General features: G+C 41.7%; 2 protein-coding genes across 3 annotated transcripts in view; one reads left to right on the forward strand and one right to left on the reverse strand.

Annotated features, from left to right (window-relative positions):
• The window catches only part of LOC137321158 (low-density lipoprotein receptor-related protein 2-like), a 67,284-nt gene extending 60,510 nt beyond the window's left edge, over positions 1-6,774 (forward strand). The window contains exons 32-34 of the mRNA XM_067983406.1: positions 731-1,238; positions 5,093-5,177; positions 6,674-6,774. Of these exons, the coding sequence (XP_067839507.1) occupies positions 731-1,238; positions 5,093-5,177; positions 6,674-6,694 (614 nt within the window). The 3' untranslated portion in view covers positions 6,695-6,774. The remainder of the gene's footprint in view (positions 1-730; positions 1,239-5,092; positions 5,178-6,673) is intronic.
• Positions 6,775-11,996: 5,222 nt separating this feature from the next.
• LOC137320572 (claudin-23-like) lies at positions 11,997-16,018 on the reverse strand. 2 transcript variants are annotated; one of them, XM_067982256.1, is made up of 2 exons: positions 15,183-16,018; positions 11,997-13,712 (listed from the first exon to the last, which is right to left on the reverse strand). In XM_067982256.1, exon 1 carries the CDS (start codon positions 15,888-15,890, stop codon positions 15,192-15,194), a length of 699 nt encoding a protein of 232 aa, XP_067838357.1. In that variant the 5' UTR covers positions 15,891-16,018; the 3' UTR covers positions 11,997-13,712; positions 15,183-15,191. The 2 variants fall into 2 exon arrangements, with proteins under 2 accessions (XP_067838357.1, XP_067838356.1); XM_067982255.1 differs by having other exon boundaries at positions 15,152-16,017.
• Positions 16,019-16,050: the final 32 nt, after the last annotated feature.

Below are 16,050 nucleotides of genomic sequence, written 5' to 3' on the forward strand. Positions count from 1 at the left end.
TAAAGAATAAGTGGTGGCTTTTCAAAACTAATCTATTGTAAAAGGCTATACTGCTATGGGTTGTTTTGAAGCTAGGTGCAGGTGGAATGAAGAGCCATTACTTCATTGATCTGTGCTACAAGTGCATTGCTCTCGATGAAAGCTAGATGTTGGGGGGGGGTGAAGGGGAGAGAAAGGATATGATAAGTAAATGTGCTTGATAACTCATCAAACAATGGGTTGCCCAGACCTAATGTGCTTTTTCTTTTTTAAAAACTTACTCTATGCTGGGCTGAGAGGCTTTGTCTGACAATGCAAACTATTAGCTGGCAAAGCAAAATGAGCTAAAGCCTTCAAACAAGTTGCAATATTTTGAGTAATGCTGTGATAGTGATTTGAAACTTGATTTGTGGACACTACTCTGAATGAATAGTTCCTAAGTAACAACCTTGGGCCTATTAACCATAGGCTATAACATTTAATTCAATATACATGATCAATTATACTCCTGACACGAATGTAATAGGCTCTTGATTCTGCACTACATCTAGTCTTATTGTAGGGCTGTGCAGTGTAATGTCTTGAACTTTGGGACTAGAAGATGGGCCACAACTCCTGGTCCTTTGATGCAGACTTGCACTAAATACTTATTCAGTAATCTGTTTATTCATTGCCTTTTTCTAGATCTGTGCTTAATCCTTTTCCTAGAGATCTTATATGCACTTGCTAATTCAGTAACTTATTTCCACAGGTGATGGAACATGGCAGGAACCTGCACTGACAACATACAATCTTCCTAGCCCTTCAACTCCCAAAGTGTCTCCCTCCACTGAAGAACACTTAGTCACTTCAAAATGGCTTCCAATCACTGCCACATCCTATAGAGAAAGTCAATACTCCTCTCCTGGTGGTATAGATACTCTTGCAACTATATCTAGTCATGGAGTCTCCCTGCAGAATGGTACTATTTCAGCTGCAACAGAAATTGTCTCTACAGACCAAATAGATGGTGATTTGAATGCAACTGAAGGTGCAGGCAGATCCAGCTCCTGTACAGAAGAGATGTGCAATATGCGTGGGAGCTGCCATGTAGTCAATGATTTGATAATGTGTAAATGCAAGGAGGGCTACACTGGGAAATTCTGTGAGAACCAAGTGATGCCAGGAGTGAGTGTACCCCTCATTCTGGGAATATTTGTTGTGATACTGCTTGTTGTCATTGGAACATTAATCTTCAAAAAGAGGAGAGCTGTGAAAAGGTTTGTATTTTTTTACTCCACTAACCCATGTTATATCAACTGTCTAGAAATGTTTTTTAAAAGGGGTTAAATCTGTGGCAACAATATTAGTGAGCAAGTGGAACAGGAAGCTATTTGTATTTTGATTCAAATACAAATTAGATTTTAGATCATTTTGGGAAAGTGAGTAATTTGAGACAAGTATAGCATGCTTGGGAGGAACGGGTGACTTTGGACCTATGGTTCCCAAAGCTTTCTGACACTGGGGTTTTCTTCAAATGTCTGGGTCTGTTGTAGACTGGTGAATAGGTTTTTTTGTTATGGATTAGTTAACAGCTTCATTATTGGATCATGCCACTACCAGGATGGTAGAATGCAAACTTGATGGACCTTGGTCTTCATCTAGCAATTCATGTTCCTAAATGCTAGAACAAAATCTTTTGCCTCCATTTCAGTGACGTTTCAGATACCAGAGCTTGGTATACACATGCAACAGGGAAAACTTGCACTCGAGTGGGGCTGAAGAGATTAATATTACAATTTCTGCAGTAATGCCTACAAGAATTCTTTTGCACTTGTGGAATTGCTTCCAATGTTGTGGTTTAGTAAAGTCCATCTCTATGATGAATCTCCTTGTTGGGACAAATGCACATCTGTAGAGTTCAGGTCATGAAAATGACTGCAATAACTTATGCCTTGAATACCAGGTTGTTTAGAGTTGCTTCAAGCATTTGTTAAAGAAAACTTAAACTAGATTTTACTGTGATAAATTGAGAATTTAACTTCATGAATGTAAACTTTAAGTTGGTGACTAGTTTTGTGCAGCCATGTTTCACCAGATTATTTTTGAAATGCATAAATAGCTTGTGGTACTACCAATCTTTAAGTTTTTGATTATCAGGAGTTCACTCTTGAACCTAGTATTCTCTATGACATTACAAAGGCAGAGAATTTTCAATAGCAGAAAAATGCAGAATCATGTTCTTTGAAGACATTTCTGGAACTAGACAGTGACCTGGCAGCACACCCAATACTAAACTGAAAACACTTGAAAAAGCCACTAAGTGTTTTTTGTGCAGATTCATGGGTGCTGTCTGGTTCTGTAGTTAGCAAGAGCAAGGTCAAGTCAAGCTAGATAACTACTTCCCAGGAGAAAATGGGAACACCTTGCCCTGCTGCTGTCTGTAGCACCCAGGCCTTTGATCAGATCTTTAACTAACTGGGATAAAATAGGGAACACCTAGTACTGGCATTTAGTATCAAGTCAGATGGTGCACTTACCCACCACCATCTTGGTGGAAAGTTACAGCTATTCCTTGTTGGACTTCGATTCACTGTCAAAATAGAGAAGTGCCCAAAACTGCATTCTGCCATTGTTTTAGACCCTCAATTAAATGCAAGATTTGCAACAGTGTGGGATAGAACTTGAGGGTTGAGGATGTGAATACATTAATGTTAATAATTTGAAGTAGATTGTCATGAGTGGCTGAAGGAAAGGGATCTGGAAACAGCACATGGGATTAGGACTCAAGATGGAGATGTCCAACAGCAACAACTTGGATTTATATAGTGCCTTTTAATGTGATAAATTATCCCAAAGCATTTCAGTGTCATGAAACCAAATTTGACAGTCACTGTGCCACAAGGACTATTAAGACAAGTGACCAAAAGATTGGGCAAAGGTAGGTTTTAAGGAGCATCTTGGAGAGGTTTAGGGACAGAATTCCAGAGCTTGGGGCCTGGACAGCTGAAGTCACAGCTGCCAATGGAATGATTAATTCAGATATACAAGAATTGGAGGAGCATAGAGATCTCTGGTTGTTGGGCTGGAGGTGTTGGATAAGGAAGGGTGAGGCCATGGGATTTGAAAACCAGGATGAGAATTTCAAAATCCAGATGTTTCTGGACTGGGAGCCAATGTAGGTCAGGATGATGGGAGAACAGGACTTGGTGTGAGTTAGGATACAGGCAGCAGAATTTTGGATAAGCTCATGTTTATGGAGGGTGGAAGAGGGGAGGTCAGCCAGGAGAGCATTGGAATAGTGAAGGTAACTGGCATGGATGAGGGTTTCAGCAGATGAGCTGAGACAATCTATGTTAGACGTGGAAGTAGGCGATCTTGATGGAGCAGATATGTGGTCAGAAGGTCAAATAGGACACCAAGGTTGCAAAAGGTCTGATTCAGCCTCGTGGGATGGAGTTGGTGGCTAAATTTGTGGCTGGGCCCAAAGACAATAGCTTCAGTCTTCCCAATATTTAGTTGAAGTTTTGCTCATCCAGTATCTGACGAGCAGTCAATCAACATGGACTAGTTGGGCCAAATGGCCTGTTGAACCAGAAGACTTAAGTTTATCTAAACATAAAACTAGGTTAGATGTTGGGTGGTTTCCTTCCTGAAGCTCATACAACATGAATAAGTTGCTGACTCTTGCTGAGTGTGCAGATTTGCTGCAAACATTCAAAAGTGAGCTGGACAAGTTCCTAATTGTAACTGGCATCATCACCACCTACAAAGCATAGGTGGGGTATTGGGCAGTGCCTACTCAGTTGCACTGGTCTCCTGGAACTTGTCCATCACAGTCAGGAATTTAGCAGAATTCTTACCTACCCTCTCCTCCCCTCCTTTCTTCTCCTCCTTCCCCCCCCCCCCCCCCCCCCCAAACTTGACCTGATGTTTTTCTCTGCCTGTCTTCTGGGGGGTGGGGGAAAGAAAGAGGGACAGAGTGGAGGAAATAAAGGTGTTGAATTGGACCAGGATGGTATGTGATGGACCAGCTGGTGTATTTTGTTTTTTTGTATAATGTTACCTCATTTCCATGAATATTTGTGCAACTAAATTTGAATCTGCATTATACAATTTTTAGTGTTTGCTACTGGATTTCTCCATGAGATATAAGCTTCAATGTGATCTAAATATAGCTGCCTGTCATGTGCACAAATTGGTGTTGGAGCTTTTTGAAGTAGTTTTCTTGCTGGCTGCTTCTGCCCTCTTTGGGTGCTTGTAAATCCCTGACTGGCTATAGAATTAATTTCAGAGTGTGTCACTTCCTGTGCTGCCTAACTTACAACAATTGGGCCTCTTGGCCCTAAATGGACAGGTTACTTTACACAACTGCACCCTAGCAGAATAATGCTCCTGTCCTTGAAACTGCTTAGCCCCTAATTTACTTTGAGCAATACCACTAGAGATCTAGAGCCCTGATTTTAACCTAACCCACCTAGTGAAGTGACTTTGGATCGCTGGTTCCCAAAGATTTCCTCCAGTGGGTTTTCCTCATGTCTTGGTCTGCTGTTGTGGACTAATTGACATTGATTGCCATGATTAGTGAACAACTTCATTATTGTGTGATGTGAATACCAGTATGGTGGTAGGCAAACTAGGTAGACTATGTCTTTTTTTTGTTTAGCAATTCCAAAGTCAATGGAGATTAAAATCAGGAGGGGTATAATCAGCATTCAAGTGGAACCTGCATGTTCTCACTAGGTGGGTTGGGTATATCCCCAAGCCCCAATTGAGACTTTTCAGGAGCAGATACTTTTTTGCACATGTTCCAGGCTGGACACTATTGGGAACACTGGAAATCTGCCTTTAGCCATTCATAGAATCAGCAAATGATTTTTAGCTAGAACTAACAGCCCAGCATGGTAACTAGGGTTTGAAAAGAGACCAATTATAGATATGGCTTCCTTTTTGAGGCAGTTAAGCAGAAAACTACTTCCCCTTCCTCCTCCACCCCAATGAAGTAGCCTGTATCAAGAAACAAAGTTGGCCTACATAAGCTAACTGTCAAATATCCATCACTCTTGTTCATAGCTTTTTTTAAAAAAGCTACCAGTTAAATGTCAATGTAAATTCTCTGCTTTTTCTGATGCAGGACAGCCACTGCCAACTTGCAATTGACTGCAGCAGGAAACAGGAACCAGACCTTCACAAATGAGGCCTTTGTAGAAGTACCAGAGGTAATGTAAAGATGGAAACCTTTTTTAAAAAACAACCACTTGCTGAACAAACTAGACATTGGGTAAATTTCATTGGAATGGGAGATTTGGTTCTGATGTCTATTTGAAGTGGATTTCCTTTGTCTGGAGAGTGGTAGCAGCTGTTCAATTGGCTTTAATGCCTCTGGGCTTTATTCCTTATCCAGCAAACCTCACCCCTGAAATGAAGAGCTTAGCTTTTAAATGTAGTGAATGTACAAATCTAAAGCAAGGAAAGTGGTTAGAAAAGTCACCTTGATGAACTTAATCTTAATATGCTGCTTTATAGCAATAAAGGTGCTATGTTGAACAAAATCATGGGTGTGAGTAGCCAGAACTGACCACTGGGGTACACTTCCAATTCAAGTCTTGCCCTTAATCAGAGGATGATTGGCACTGATGGAAGCAAGATCTAGAGAATTTCAAAGGAAAGTGGATGGGGAAAGGAATGGATTAGGGGCATTGTTTCCTCAAGTTCTACAAAAATTAGGCAATTTACTAAACACAACCTATGAGTCCATAGTTTTTTTTTTCATGACAGCCCTTTTCTCACTACTTCAGCAGCTAAAGTGGCACTTAAATACTGCAGTGATTTTATGTAGGTAGAGTTCAGAAGGAATTCATTATATGCAAAATATTGAAGAAATGAGGACTGTCTTGGTTGTGTCCTGTTGTCTTATGACACATGCTAATATCTTTAGTGGCATATGTTGAACTGTAAGGATCGTCACTAGTACTTCAGTGCTGAGTTGACTCCTTGCAGGTCACCACTGGGCCATGTCACCATCTGTGGCTCCCTAGTTTGCCTTTGTTGCTTAATGTAGTGTCGTCTTTTAGGTTTGTGGCACTTACTAGAATATTTTAATCTAAAAGCTGGATGTGCCCAAAATGTTGCTTCCATTGCACCAGATTTGACTTTATGTCTTTACTTGTAAAGCAGTATGTATGTAATTCTGGAAGAGCTGCTCTTGAGTCCTAATCACTTTTACTAAAGCTTAGCAACTTATTTCTAATCTAGGAAATAGATGGCTGCTTGATTTGGTTTAGATCATACCATTAAATGTTTGCATTATATTTTGTATGTACAGGACTTGTTGGAATGTTGCTATTGCACAAGTCCTATTCCTCCATTCCATGGCCAAACTAGAGGCTGCACAGAATGGATAATTACCATTCCTGAACATTGTACATGGTGGTTGCCTTTTTTGGAGGAAGGCTATGAAAAATATATAACTGTCATTGCAAGGGCTCTATTTGAACTCTTGCATGAAGGCTGCATAAGTACATGTGTTCGTATTTGCTAACTGTAGGGCTTACAGGCATCAGATGTTGAACTGAACTGGCACCATAACACTTGCCTGCTGTTTGACATTGCCGTAGGGGAATTTTGTGCAATTTGGACCTGGTTTTACACCTTCTTTCAGATTTCAATCACTTTTTTTTAATTTGTCTAACTTTTGGTTATTTATTTGTTACAGGAACCATTGACATCCAGCTGAAACCTGCAGAACCCTTTTATCCAGTTTTTTCTGTAGTTTAAAAATTGTATTTTAGTTGAATAAATAACTGCAACACACAATCCTGTATTGCTGATTCATTCATCACGAGTTACAATTCCTGTTAAACTACACCTTGCCTGCAGCAACGCCCTAGTTTGGGTTTCAATAAAGGAAATAGTCACATTAATGGCAAATAGCAGTTCATGCTCCAGGATGGTGGCCTCTAGAACAATCTGTCTTAATGCAGGTGCTTTGTGTATAGAATTCACCTCAAACTTGTACTGTGGCCTCCTGCTAGGAAACCACTAATCAATTCAAGTTTGACAAAAGTAATTTCTAGGTCCTTCCACAACCAGTGGGCACTACAGGGAATAAACATACACAATGATTTTATAAGTTTCCTTTTGGTTAGTTGTGCCTCCTTAAAACAAAGGGACACATGCAAATTTGTTTGACACTGGGGCAATGGATCAATTTTTTAAAATACTGTAGTTTTTTGGCAATCCTGATTTTAATTTTAAGCTGCTTTGTTAGTTGGGCTATTGTATTTGGTGCCCTTCAAAAGGGGCACTTGTGCTGATTGTCAGGTAAGACTGGGGCAACTCAGTGCCATCCCTCTTGCTCCAATTAAAATAGGCCCAACATAGAATGATGCATGACATAAGGAGGGCATTCGGCCCATCATGCTTGTGCCGCTCTTTGAAAGCTATCCAATTAATCCCACTCCCCTGCTCTTCCCCATAGCCCTGCAAATTTTTCCACTTCACACTTTTCCATTCCCTTTTTGAAAGTTGTTGCTTCTGCCACCCTTTCAGGCAGTACATTCCAGATCATACTAAATCATGGCATCTATTACCTAAGCTTTACCAGCAATGGAAGAGTGCATTCTGTTGTGAAAATACATCCCAGCTACCACAACTTGAGGGAACCACTGGGGAGGATATGCAGTTTTTACACTTTTCTATTTGGCTTTAATGCCTAGCTAATTCTCAAAGCAATTGTCCTGGCTTGGGATCAAGGAACCAAGCAGTACACAGCCCTCAAATTTTTAAGCAAATTGGTTCTTAACATTTGTAGGCGTCACTTATCTGGATTTTGACTATCATTTTTGTGCCTTTTTTTGGAGCGGTGGTCCAACTTCGTTAGCTTGTCCTTGGAGTCGCATATAGGAATGAGTAGGTCATTCAGCTCCTCGTGCTTGTTCTGCAATTTAATTAGATCATGGCTGATCTGTACCTCTACTCCATTTACCTGCTTTTGGTCCATAATCCCTTGCCCAATAATCTGTCGCTCTGTCTTCAATTTCAATTGACCCAGCATCCTCTTGGGTTAAGTTTTACTTTTTCACAGGAACTTTGCTTATGTATTGGAAACTTAGCCATTTCTCCATAGTGATGCTGCAACAAACTATAATCCAACTGGGCACCAGAGAGAAATTGTACCATGATATCTATCCTTGGCCCCCTTCTATTTCTCACCTACACACTACCCCTTGGTGACATCCTCTGAAAACATGTCCTTCAACTGTTTCTCTCCACAGATGCTGTCTGTCCTGAGTTGCCAGCATTTATTATGTCAGATTCCACATGTACATTTGACAGCACCTAGCTCTACCTCACCACTGCATCTGATTTGTCACACTGCTTGTCCAACATCCAGTATTGGATGAGCAGAAGTTTCCTCCAATTAGTGAAGATGGAAGCCATTGTCTTCAGTCCCTGCCAAAATCTCTTCCCTCGCCATCGTTTCCATCCCTCACCCTGGCCACTGTCCAAGGCTGAACCAGTCTGTTCATGACTAGCATCTCATTTGACCCTGAATTGAGCTTCTGACCCCATATCCTCTCCTCCCAGACTACCTACTTCCACCTCTAATATTGCCTGTCTCCACCCATCTGCTGCTGAAACCATCATCCATACTTTTGTTGCCTCCAAACTATGATCATTCCAATGATCATGTTGGCCCCTCATCCTCCACCCTCTAGCTTTGTTTTATCCTAACTCTCAAAGTCCTGTTTTGTCCATCATCCCTATGCTTGCTGACCTACATTGGCTCCTGGTCCAGCAACACCTCAAATTTAAAATTCTCCATGCTTGTGTTCAAATCCCTTCATAGCCTCTCTCCTCCCTATCTCTACCACCTCCAGCTCTACAGCCCTCCATGAACTGTTCCTCCAATTCTGGCTTCTTGTGCATCTCCTATTTCCTTTGCTTCATTTGGTGGCCAGGCCTTCTACATCCTGCAATTCCCTTCCTAAATCTCTTTTCTTTTCCTTCCCCTTTTTTCTTTCCCTTCACTAACGCCCCCCCCAAAAAAAAAACTACAAAACCTACCTTTTTAACCAAGCTTTTGGTCACTGGTCCTAATATCTCCTTATGTGGCTTGGTATCAAATTTTGTCTGAACATTCTTGGTGTCTTGGAACATTTTACCTTGTTAGATGCTACGTAAATGCAGGTTACTTTTTTTTGATTTGATGTTTTTGCAATAAATCCCACTAGATGTGTTGTCACTTCCCAAATCCATGCCCACCTTTACCACCCCTGCCATACTACTGAAATGGCCCTAATCAAAGTCGCAAGACATCCTATGTGACTGACCATGATAAACGATCTCTTCTTGACCTGTCTGCAATCTTCGACATGGTTGACCACACCATTCTCCAGCTGCGTAGGACTGCCCTTGCCTGGTTCCATTCCTATCTATCCAGTCATAGCCAATCACCTGCAATGGCTTCTCTTCCCACTCCCGCACCATTCCCTTGAGTCCCCGAAGGATCAATCCTTATCCCACTTCTATTTCTGATCTACCTACTGCCCCTCAGCAACATCATCCAAAAACGCATTAGGTTCCACATGATACTCAGCAATAGCCCCCCCCACCCCAGATCTGATTTGTCACTCCTCGTCAGACATCCAGTATGGGATGAACAGAAATTTTCTCCAATTAAATATTGGGAAGACCAAAGCCATTGGCTGAACAATGTACCTTTTTTGTTTTCAACCTTTTGATACAGGGAATTGAGTTTCAGTTCCACAGATAATCATGTCCCCAGACTTTAACTGATGCTGTCATTTTTAAATAACAGGCATTGGCAGTGCAACCAATTTAAAATGAACAACTGCTGAAGGAACAACCTGCTCCCTTTTTAAAAAAAAATCATTTTATAAATCCTTTCCCAAGTTTCAATCTTAAAAGGATTCTTCTATGTGAGCTGCCTACACAGCCCACTTGAAATATAGTTTACCCTGAAATAGAACAGCTTAGCAAATGTTAGCTTGGAGACTAAAGTGGTGGGGGGGAAATCAGCAAGGAGTTGAAGGCCGTAAAAAAGTTAGAAAAATCTTTAGTTGTAGAATTTGATTCGGTGCAATTTGGAGATAAAAGTGAAACTGGATCAAAATGTAGCATAAGGGAGAGTTTGTGACGCACAAGTTTGGATCAAGGGAGGCTGATGACTTGTCTGTTAGCTTCCCTGTTGCTGAAAATGGCTCCTTTGAATCTGCCATGGGGTTATAAATCTACTGTTTTTTTTCAATAGTCTAGAGCCTGTAGTGTCATCTGTCTCAACTATGTAAAGGAGCAAAGTGCTAAATCTACAAGTAGTGTTAGACCCTTGCTGCTGTTCCTGGCGCACACATCTTTTTAGCTACATGTTCATTGGTCTGACAGTGCTTATTGGTTTTAAAGTGAGAGCAAATTATGTCTGCTACAGCTCTACCTTGTTATTTCTTTCTCGCGTTCAAACTTACATCAGAAGTAGTAGAAGCTCAGCTATGGAGGAGCAGAAGGGTTTAGGGGTCCAAGTACAGAAATCACAAAGCTAGTGGATAGGTACAAAAAAAATGTAAAAGTCTAATGAAATCTTGGCCTTTGTATTCCAGCAGTCTTAAGATAAAGGAGTGGCAGTTATGTTGTCGTTTATATAAAGGTCTAGTTAGACCTCATTTAGAGTACTGCATTCAGTTCTTGGCACTGCACCTACGGAAGGATATATTGGCCTGGGGGGTGCAGTGCCGATTCACCAATGATACTGAGGCTGAGTTAAATTTGAGGTTGCATAGACCAGACTTGTATTCCCTTGAGTGTAGAAGATTAAGGGATGATCCTAATTAAGGGTGTTTAAGATTAAAGGATTTGATAGGGTAGATGGAGAGAAACTATTTCTGCGAGTCCAGAATAAGGGGATACCTTAAAATTAGAACTAGGCAGTTCAGGGTTAATGTCTGGAAGCAAGTCACACAAAGGGTAGTGGCAATCTGGAAAACTCTGCCCCCAAAAAGCTGCTGAGGATAGGTCAATTGAAAATTTCAAACCTGAGTGATAAATTTAAGGGTTATGGAGCCAAGAGGGGTTGATGGAGTTAAGATACAGATCAGCCATGAGCTAATTGAATGGCAGAACAGGCTAGAAGGGCTGAATGGCCTACTCCTGTTTCTATGAGCGAAAGGACTGCCACCTATAGTAACTGCGCTATTGCATGCAGATGAGTTATTTTGCTAGTCACAAAGCCCCAGCTCTTTGCCTTGGTTCACTCCTTGACTTTCACAATGTGGTGGGAGGAGGGAATTGAATTTTTAAGCCTACTGCTTAAAATTATGTGGGCTACAAGGTATGGATGAAGAAGGCTGTTTGTTGATCTGCCCTACAGCTGCTGATGCTGCCTAGTTTCTCACCAAAAATCATCCTGAGTGTTTTTGAACTGCACCTCAATGAACATTGACATTTGAGGGATTCCAGCAAAAAGGCAAAGGGCAAACTGCCTTCTGTAAATATAAATGATGGTTCTACACTATCCTGGTGGCAACAGGCTCCAAGCTTCAGGTTAGCTTCCTTATGAATGCAGCACCCACCAACCTTTTCACCCTCAACTCTGTACTTGGTACTGTGCTGTCCTGGCATATCTGATATCAAGTTTGGAATAAGTTACAACTGCCTCCAGCTCATCTTTTAGTAAAACTCAAAACATCCTAACTAGCTCATGTTAGAAACTTTGTATTTTATCATAGCATTGATATCACCTCTGCTCCTAGCCCCTTGCTGCTTACTCATTCTGATTGAATCAAACAGTACACTGCTTTTGCTACACTGAGCTGAATATCAAACACCACTGTTACAATGTGGGGCTTCTTCCCCCTACTGCTCTTGGCTTCTGTTCACCATAAAAAGGCATTTCCAGGAGCAGACAGTCTCCCATGAACTGAAAGTTGCATTTTGTATGTGGTATCAGAGGCTTCACAATTACTCCTTAACATCGTATTATGTACCAGACACCACATGGGTGTTAAATATCAGTCAGACTAAAAGGTATAGTCCAGTTTATTTAAGATAATTACAGATACAGAAAACTACAATAAAACCCTGGTGGAACAAATTCTTCTAAAACAAATTGATCATTACATTCTAGTAGCGGTTGACATTTATTGCGACTTTGGAGCTGTTATTTATACGTCTACTGCTGACTGTACACTTGGCTGCTTGTGGGTGTTAGCGAGAGGGGGTGTGGAACCCTTATCATTTGTCTTTAGTGTCACTCTAATATAAATAATGCAATAGACATGCAGAAAAATGTAAAAGACTGAAAAATACATTGCAATCCATCACACACCAGAGTTTTAAAAAATACTGCCCCTCCATATCTCCCATTATCCCTAAAACCCTTTGTGCTAAATATCACTTCCCCCCCCCCCCCCTTTCACTTTGCTGACACCACCTCTATCTCCCGGCTGTTTGTTCCATAAAGTAGTTAAATGTAAACCATCTTTGGAGTTTGAGTTTTTTTTTGTAAATGCAACATTTGATTTATTGGGAAGCTGTGCTTTCTGCCACAGTTGATGGCACTGTAACCATATGCCTGAAGCTTTGTTATTTTGCAAAGTCACTGCTGTAAGAAGTCTATTAAAGGGAGGATCCTACAATCCTGCGCTCCTGACAGGGAAGCTGTGTGCATCAGGAGTGTGGTTCAAAGGCCTGGCTACAACATTGCAGCCCCAAGTCAGTGACTTCCAATCCCTGCAGGGAACACAGCGTCATGGGGTGACCCCTTACATGCACATATTCTTTCTGTGACTGGTGGGCACCTTAGGGACTGGAGTGTATACTGGGAAATATTATTAAAGTTTATAAGTTTCTTGTCATTTGATGGTTTAGTTCTTTATTAGTTGTGCCCCCTTTAAAAGGGGGCACTTTTTTGTTTGATGATATTGGGATAACCAGTGTGTCCTTATTGGTTTATTTAGAAAAGGCGTATGCACATATTGAATCTTGCTTGCGTTTTCAACCTGGATTCCTACTGGTGATATTAGCATTTCAATAAGGATTCACTAACCCATACATATCTCAAATTCCACCACTTCTAGCTTGCACAACAGATTGAATCTTTACTAGCCACAGAGCAATTTTACAATTACACTAGGTAACTTTTAATTTCAATCTTGTCAGCTCCAGATTTCAGCAAATCTTTTTAATAATTCTCATTAGCTTCTCATACAAGCTTCTCACTTGTGTTCATAAAAGATTATTTTGCTGTACATTGTCATCCAACATTAGTTAGTGCATGTCCACTATCAAACATTTGCCGGTTTCCTAAAGTTTATTGCTTAGTAACTTGTGGAGATGACAACGTTTTTAGAAAAACATTCTGGCTTGTGATTGCTTTCTCTCTGCATTTACTGAAGAAATATATCCCATTTCTGCTTCCATTGAGTTCTTCAGTAATGAATGAAATATTTTTGAAATTCATTTTCGTGATGTGGGTGGCACTGGCATTTATTGCCCATCCCTAGTTGCCCTTGAGAAAGTGGGCCTTCTTGAACCGCTGCAGTCCGTGTGGTGAAGGTACTCCCACAGTGTTATGTAGGGAGTTCCAGGATTTTGACCCAGCTACAATTAAGGAACGGCGATATATGTCCAAGTCAGGATGGTGTGTGACTTGGAGGCAAACTTGGGAGGTGATGGTGTTCCCATGCAACTGCTGCCCTTGTTCTTCTAGGTTGTGGAGGTACCAGGTTTGGGAGGTGCTGCAGAAGAAGCCGTGGCATGCAAACACACACAAACAATTATTTTCAGGTACTGAGGCACAGGAACAATTGCTAATAATCAATGCATTAGAGGATAATCTGAACTAAATTATTTCTAGTTATGCTAAGTTAGAAAAACATCTAGAATCTAAAAATGTAGTAAAGAATAGTCAGCATAGATTTCCAAAAGGAAGATACATGCCTGACCAACCTTATTGAATTCCTTGAAGAAGTAACAATGAGTAACAAGCGTAATGTAGTAGATGTATTATATTTCATTTTTCAAAAGGTCTTCGATAAGGTACCACAAAGTAGACTCATGACTAAGGTCAGAGCATGTGGAGTCAGAATGGATAGCAGAATGATAACAAGTTGGCTATAAAACAGAAAATAGAGAGTAGGGGTTAAGGGTAGCTACTCAGACTGGCAAAAGGTAGGAAGTGGTGTTCCACAGGGATTGGTGCTGGGACCACTGTTGTTCACAATTTACATTAACGATTTGGACTCAGGAATCAGAACTACAATTTCAAAATTAGCGGACAACACCAAAGTGGAAGGTATGGTCAATACTGAGGGGACTGCGACAAATCACAAGAAGACATTAATACACTTGCAGAATGGCCATGTAATTGGCAAATGAATTTCAATATAAATAAGTGTGAGGTAGTGTATTTTGGTAAAAACGAGACTAAATGGGGTAGAGGAGCAAAGGGATCTAAGTTTAAACATACACAAATCATTAAAAGTAATGACACAGGTCAATAAGGCCATTAAACAAAGCAAATCACTGAGGTTCATTTCTAGAGGGATAGAACTGAAAAGCAAGGAAGTTATGTTAAACTTGTACAGAACCTTAGATGGACCACACTTGGAGTACTGTGCACAGTTCTGGTCTCCATATTATAAAAAGGATATAGAGGCACAAGGTGAAGGTGCAAACGGAAGTACTAGGATGATGCCAGAACTGAGAGGTTATACCTAGCAGGAAAGACTGTACAGGCTGGGGCTCTTTTCTCTAGAAAAGAGAAGGCTAAGGGGTGACCTGATAGAAGTCTTTAAGATTATGAAAGGGTTTGATAGGATAGAAGTAGAGAAAATGTTCCCACTTGTGGGGCAGTCTAAAACTGGAAGCCATAAATATAAGATAGTCACTAATAAATCCAATAGGGAATTCAGGAGGGACTTCTTTACCTGTGAGTGGTTAGAATGTGGAACTTGCTACCACATGGAGTAGTTGAGGTGAAAAGCATAGATGTATTTAAGGGGATGCTAGATAAATACATGAGGGAGAAGGGAACAGAAGGATTTGTTGATGGGGTTAGATGAAGCAGATGGGAGGAGGCTCCAGCTGAGCATAAACTCCAGCCTAGGCCAGTTGGGCCGAGTGGCCTGTTTCTGTACTGTACATTCTATATAATTCTAAATTATTAAATCCATACCGATAACCACCACGTATCAACCGTATTACACCTTGTCTGTCTACAAATCGTCATCCCAGGGAGCTGGAGTAGAGCGACTGGTGTATGGTGCGTCTGTTACTGTGACTGGGTTGGAAATCCCAGTGGGATATCTGTTCTGAGGCAGGGTTGAGCCCTTCGGGTAATATTTCTTTGCCGGTGAACTCGTGCTTTTGCACAACTTGCCGAAACTAAACATCAGGTGAATGCCACCGATGACAATTAGGCTACCGCCAATGAAGCCGAGGACCAGGGCGTATCCAACAGTGAGTTCGGCGCCAGCCACCGTGTTCGGGATCTGCCTGAGTTGATCCGTGTACCAGGAGACGGGGATCAGAGTTAAGACCCCTCCGATCACAAGGATGATCCCTCCTCCTCCCGCTATCGCATGGTTGGGGAATTCCGCCCAGCAGCGAACTCCCCAAGAGGCCACCAGGATCCCAGCAGCGGACACCACCAAGGAGGCGATCATCAGACCTCTCGCTATGCTGATCACTTGATGGTCAAAGTAGGCATCGTCGCTCAACCCGCAGGACAGCTGCCGGACCGACTGCAGGTCCCTGCAGATCTCCCATAGCCCCTGGTGGTGGATCTCATCCAGAGCCCCGCTGGGGATCTCGGTCACGTCTCTCCAGGCAGGAGCCACGGTACAGGTGAGGATCAGCACATACCCCGCGGGGGCAAGGACCACCCCCAGGATCATCACCACAGGGGTCCGCATCCTGAGAGCTGTCTTCCTGCTCTCAAACTCGACACAACTGGAGAACTGAACGCTTCAGCCCAACAGTCAGAAAACGATCTGATCTGTAAAACTTCAACTAGAGGCGCAGGGCGAGCCAGGCTCTCAGTTTACACGGAAACCAGAAAGACAGGTTTTACTC

The sequence above is a fragment of the Heptranchias perlo genome, chromosome 4, assembly GCF_035084215.1.
Source record: "Heptranchias perlo isolate sHepPer1 chromosome 4, sHepPer1.hap1, whole genome shotgun sequence".
Lineage (NCBI taxonomy): Eukaryota > Metazoa > Chordata > Chondrichthyes > Hexanchiformes > Hexanchidae > Heptranchias > Heptranchias perlo.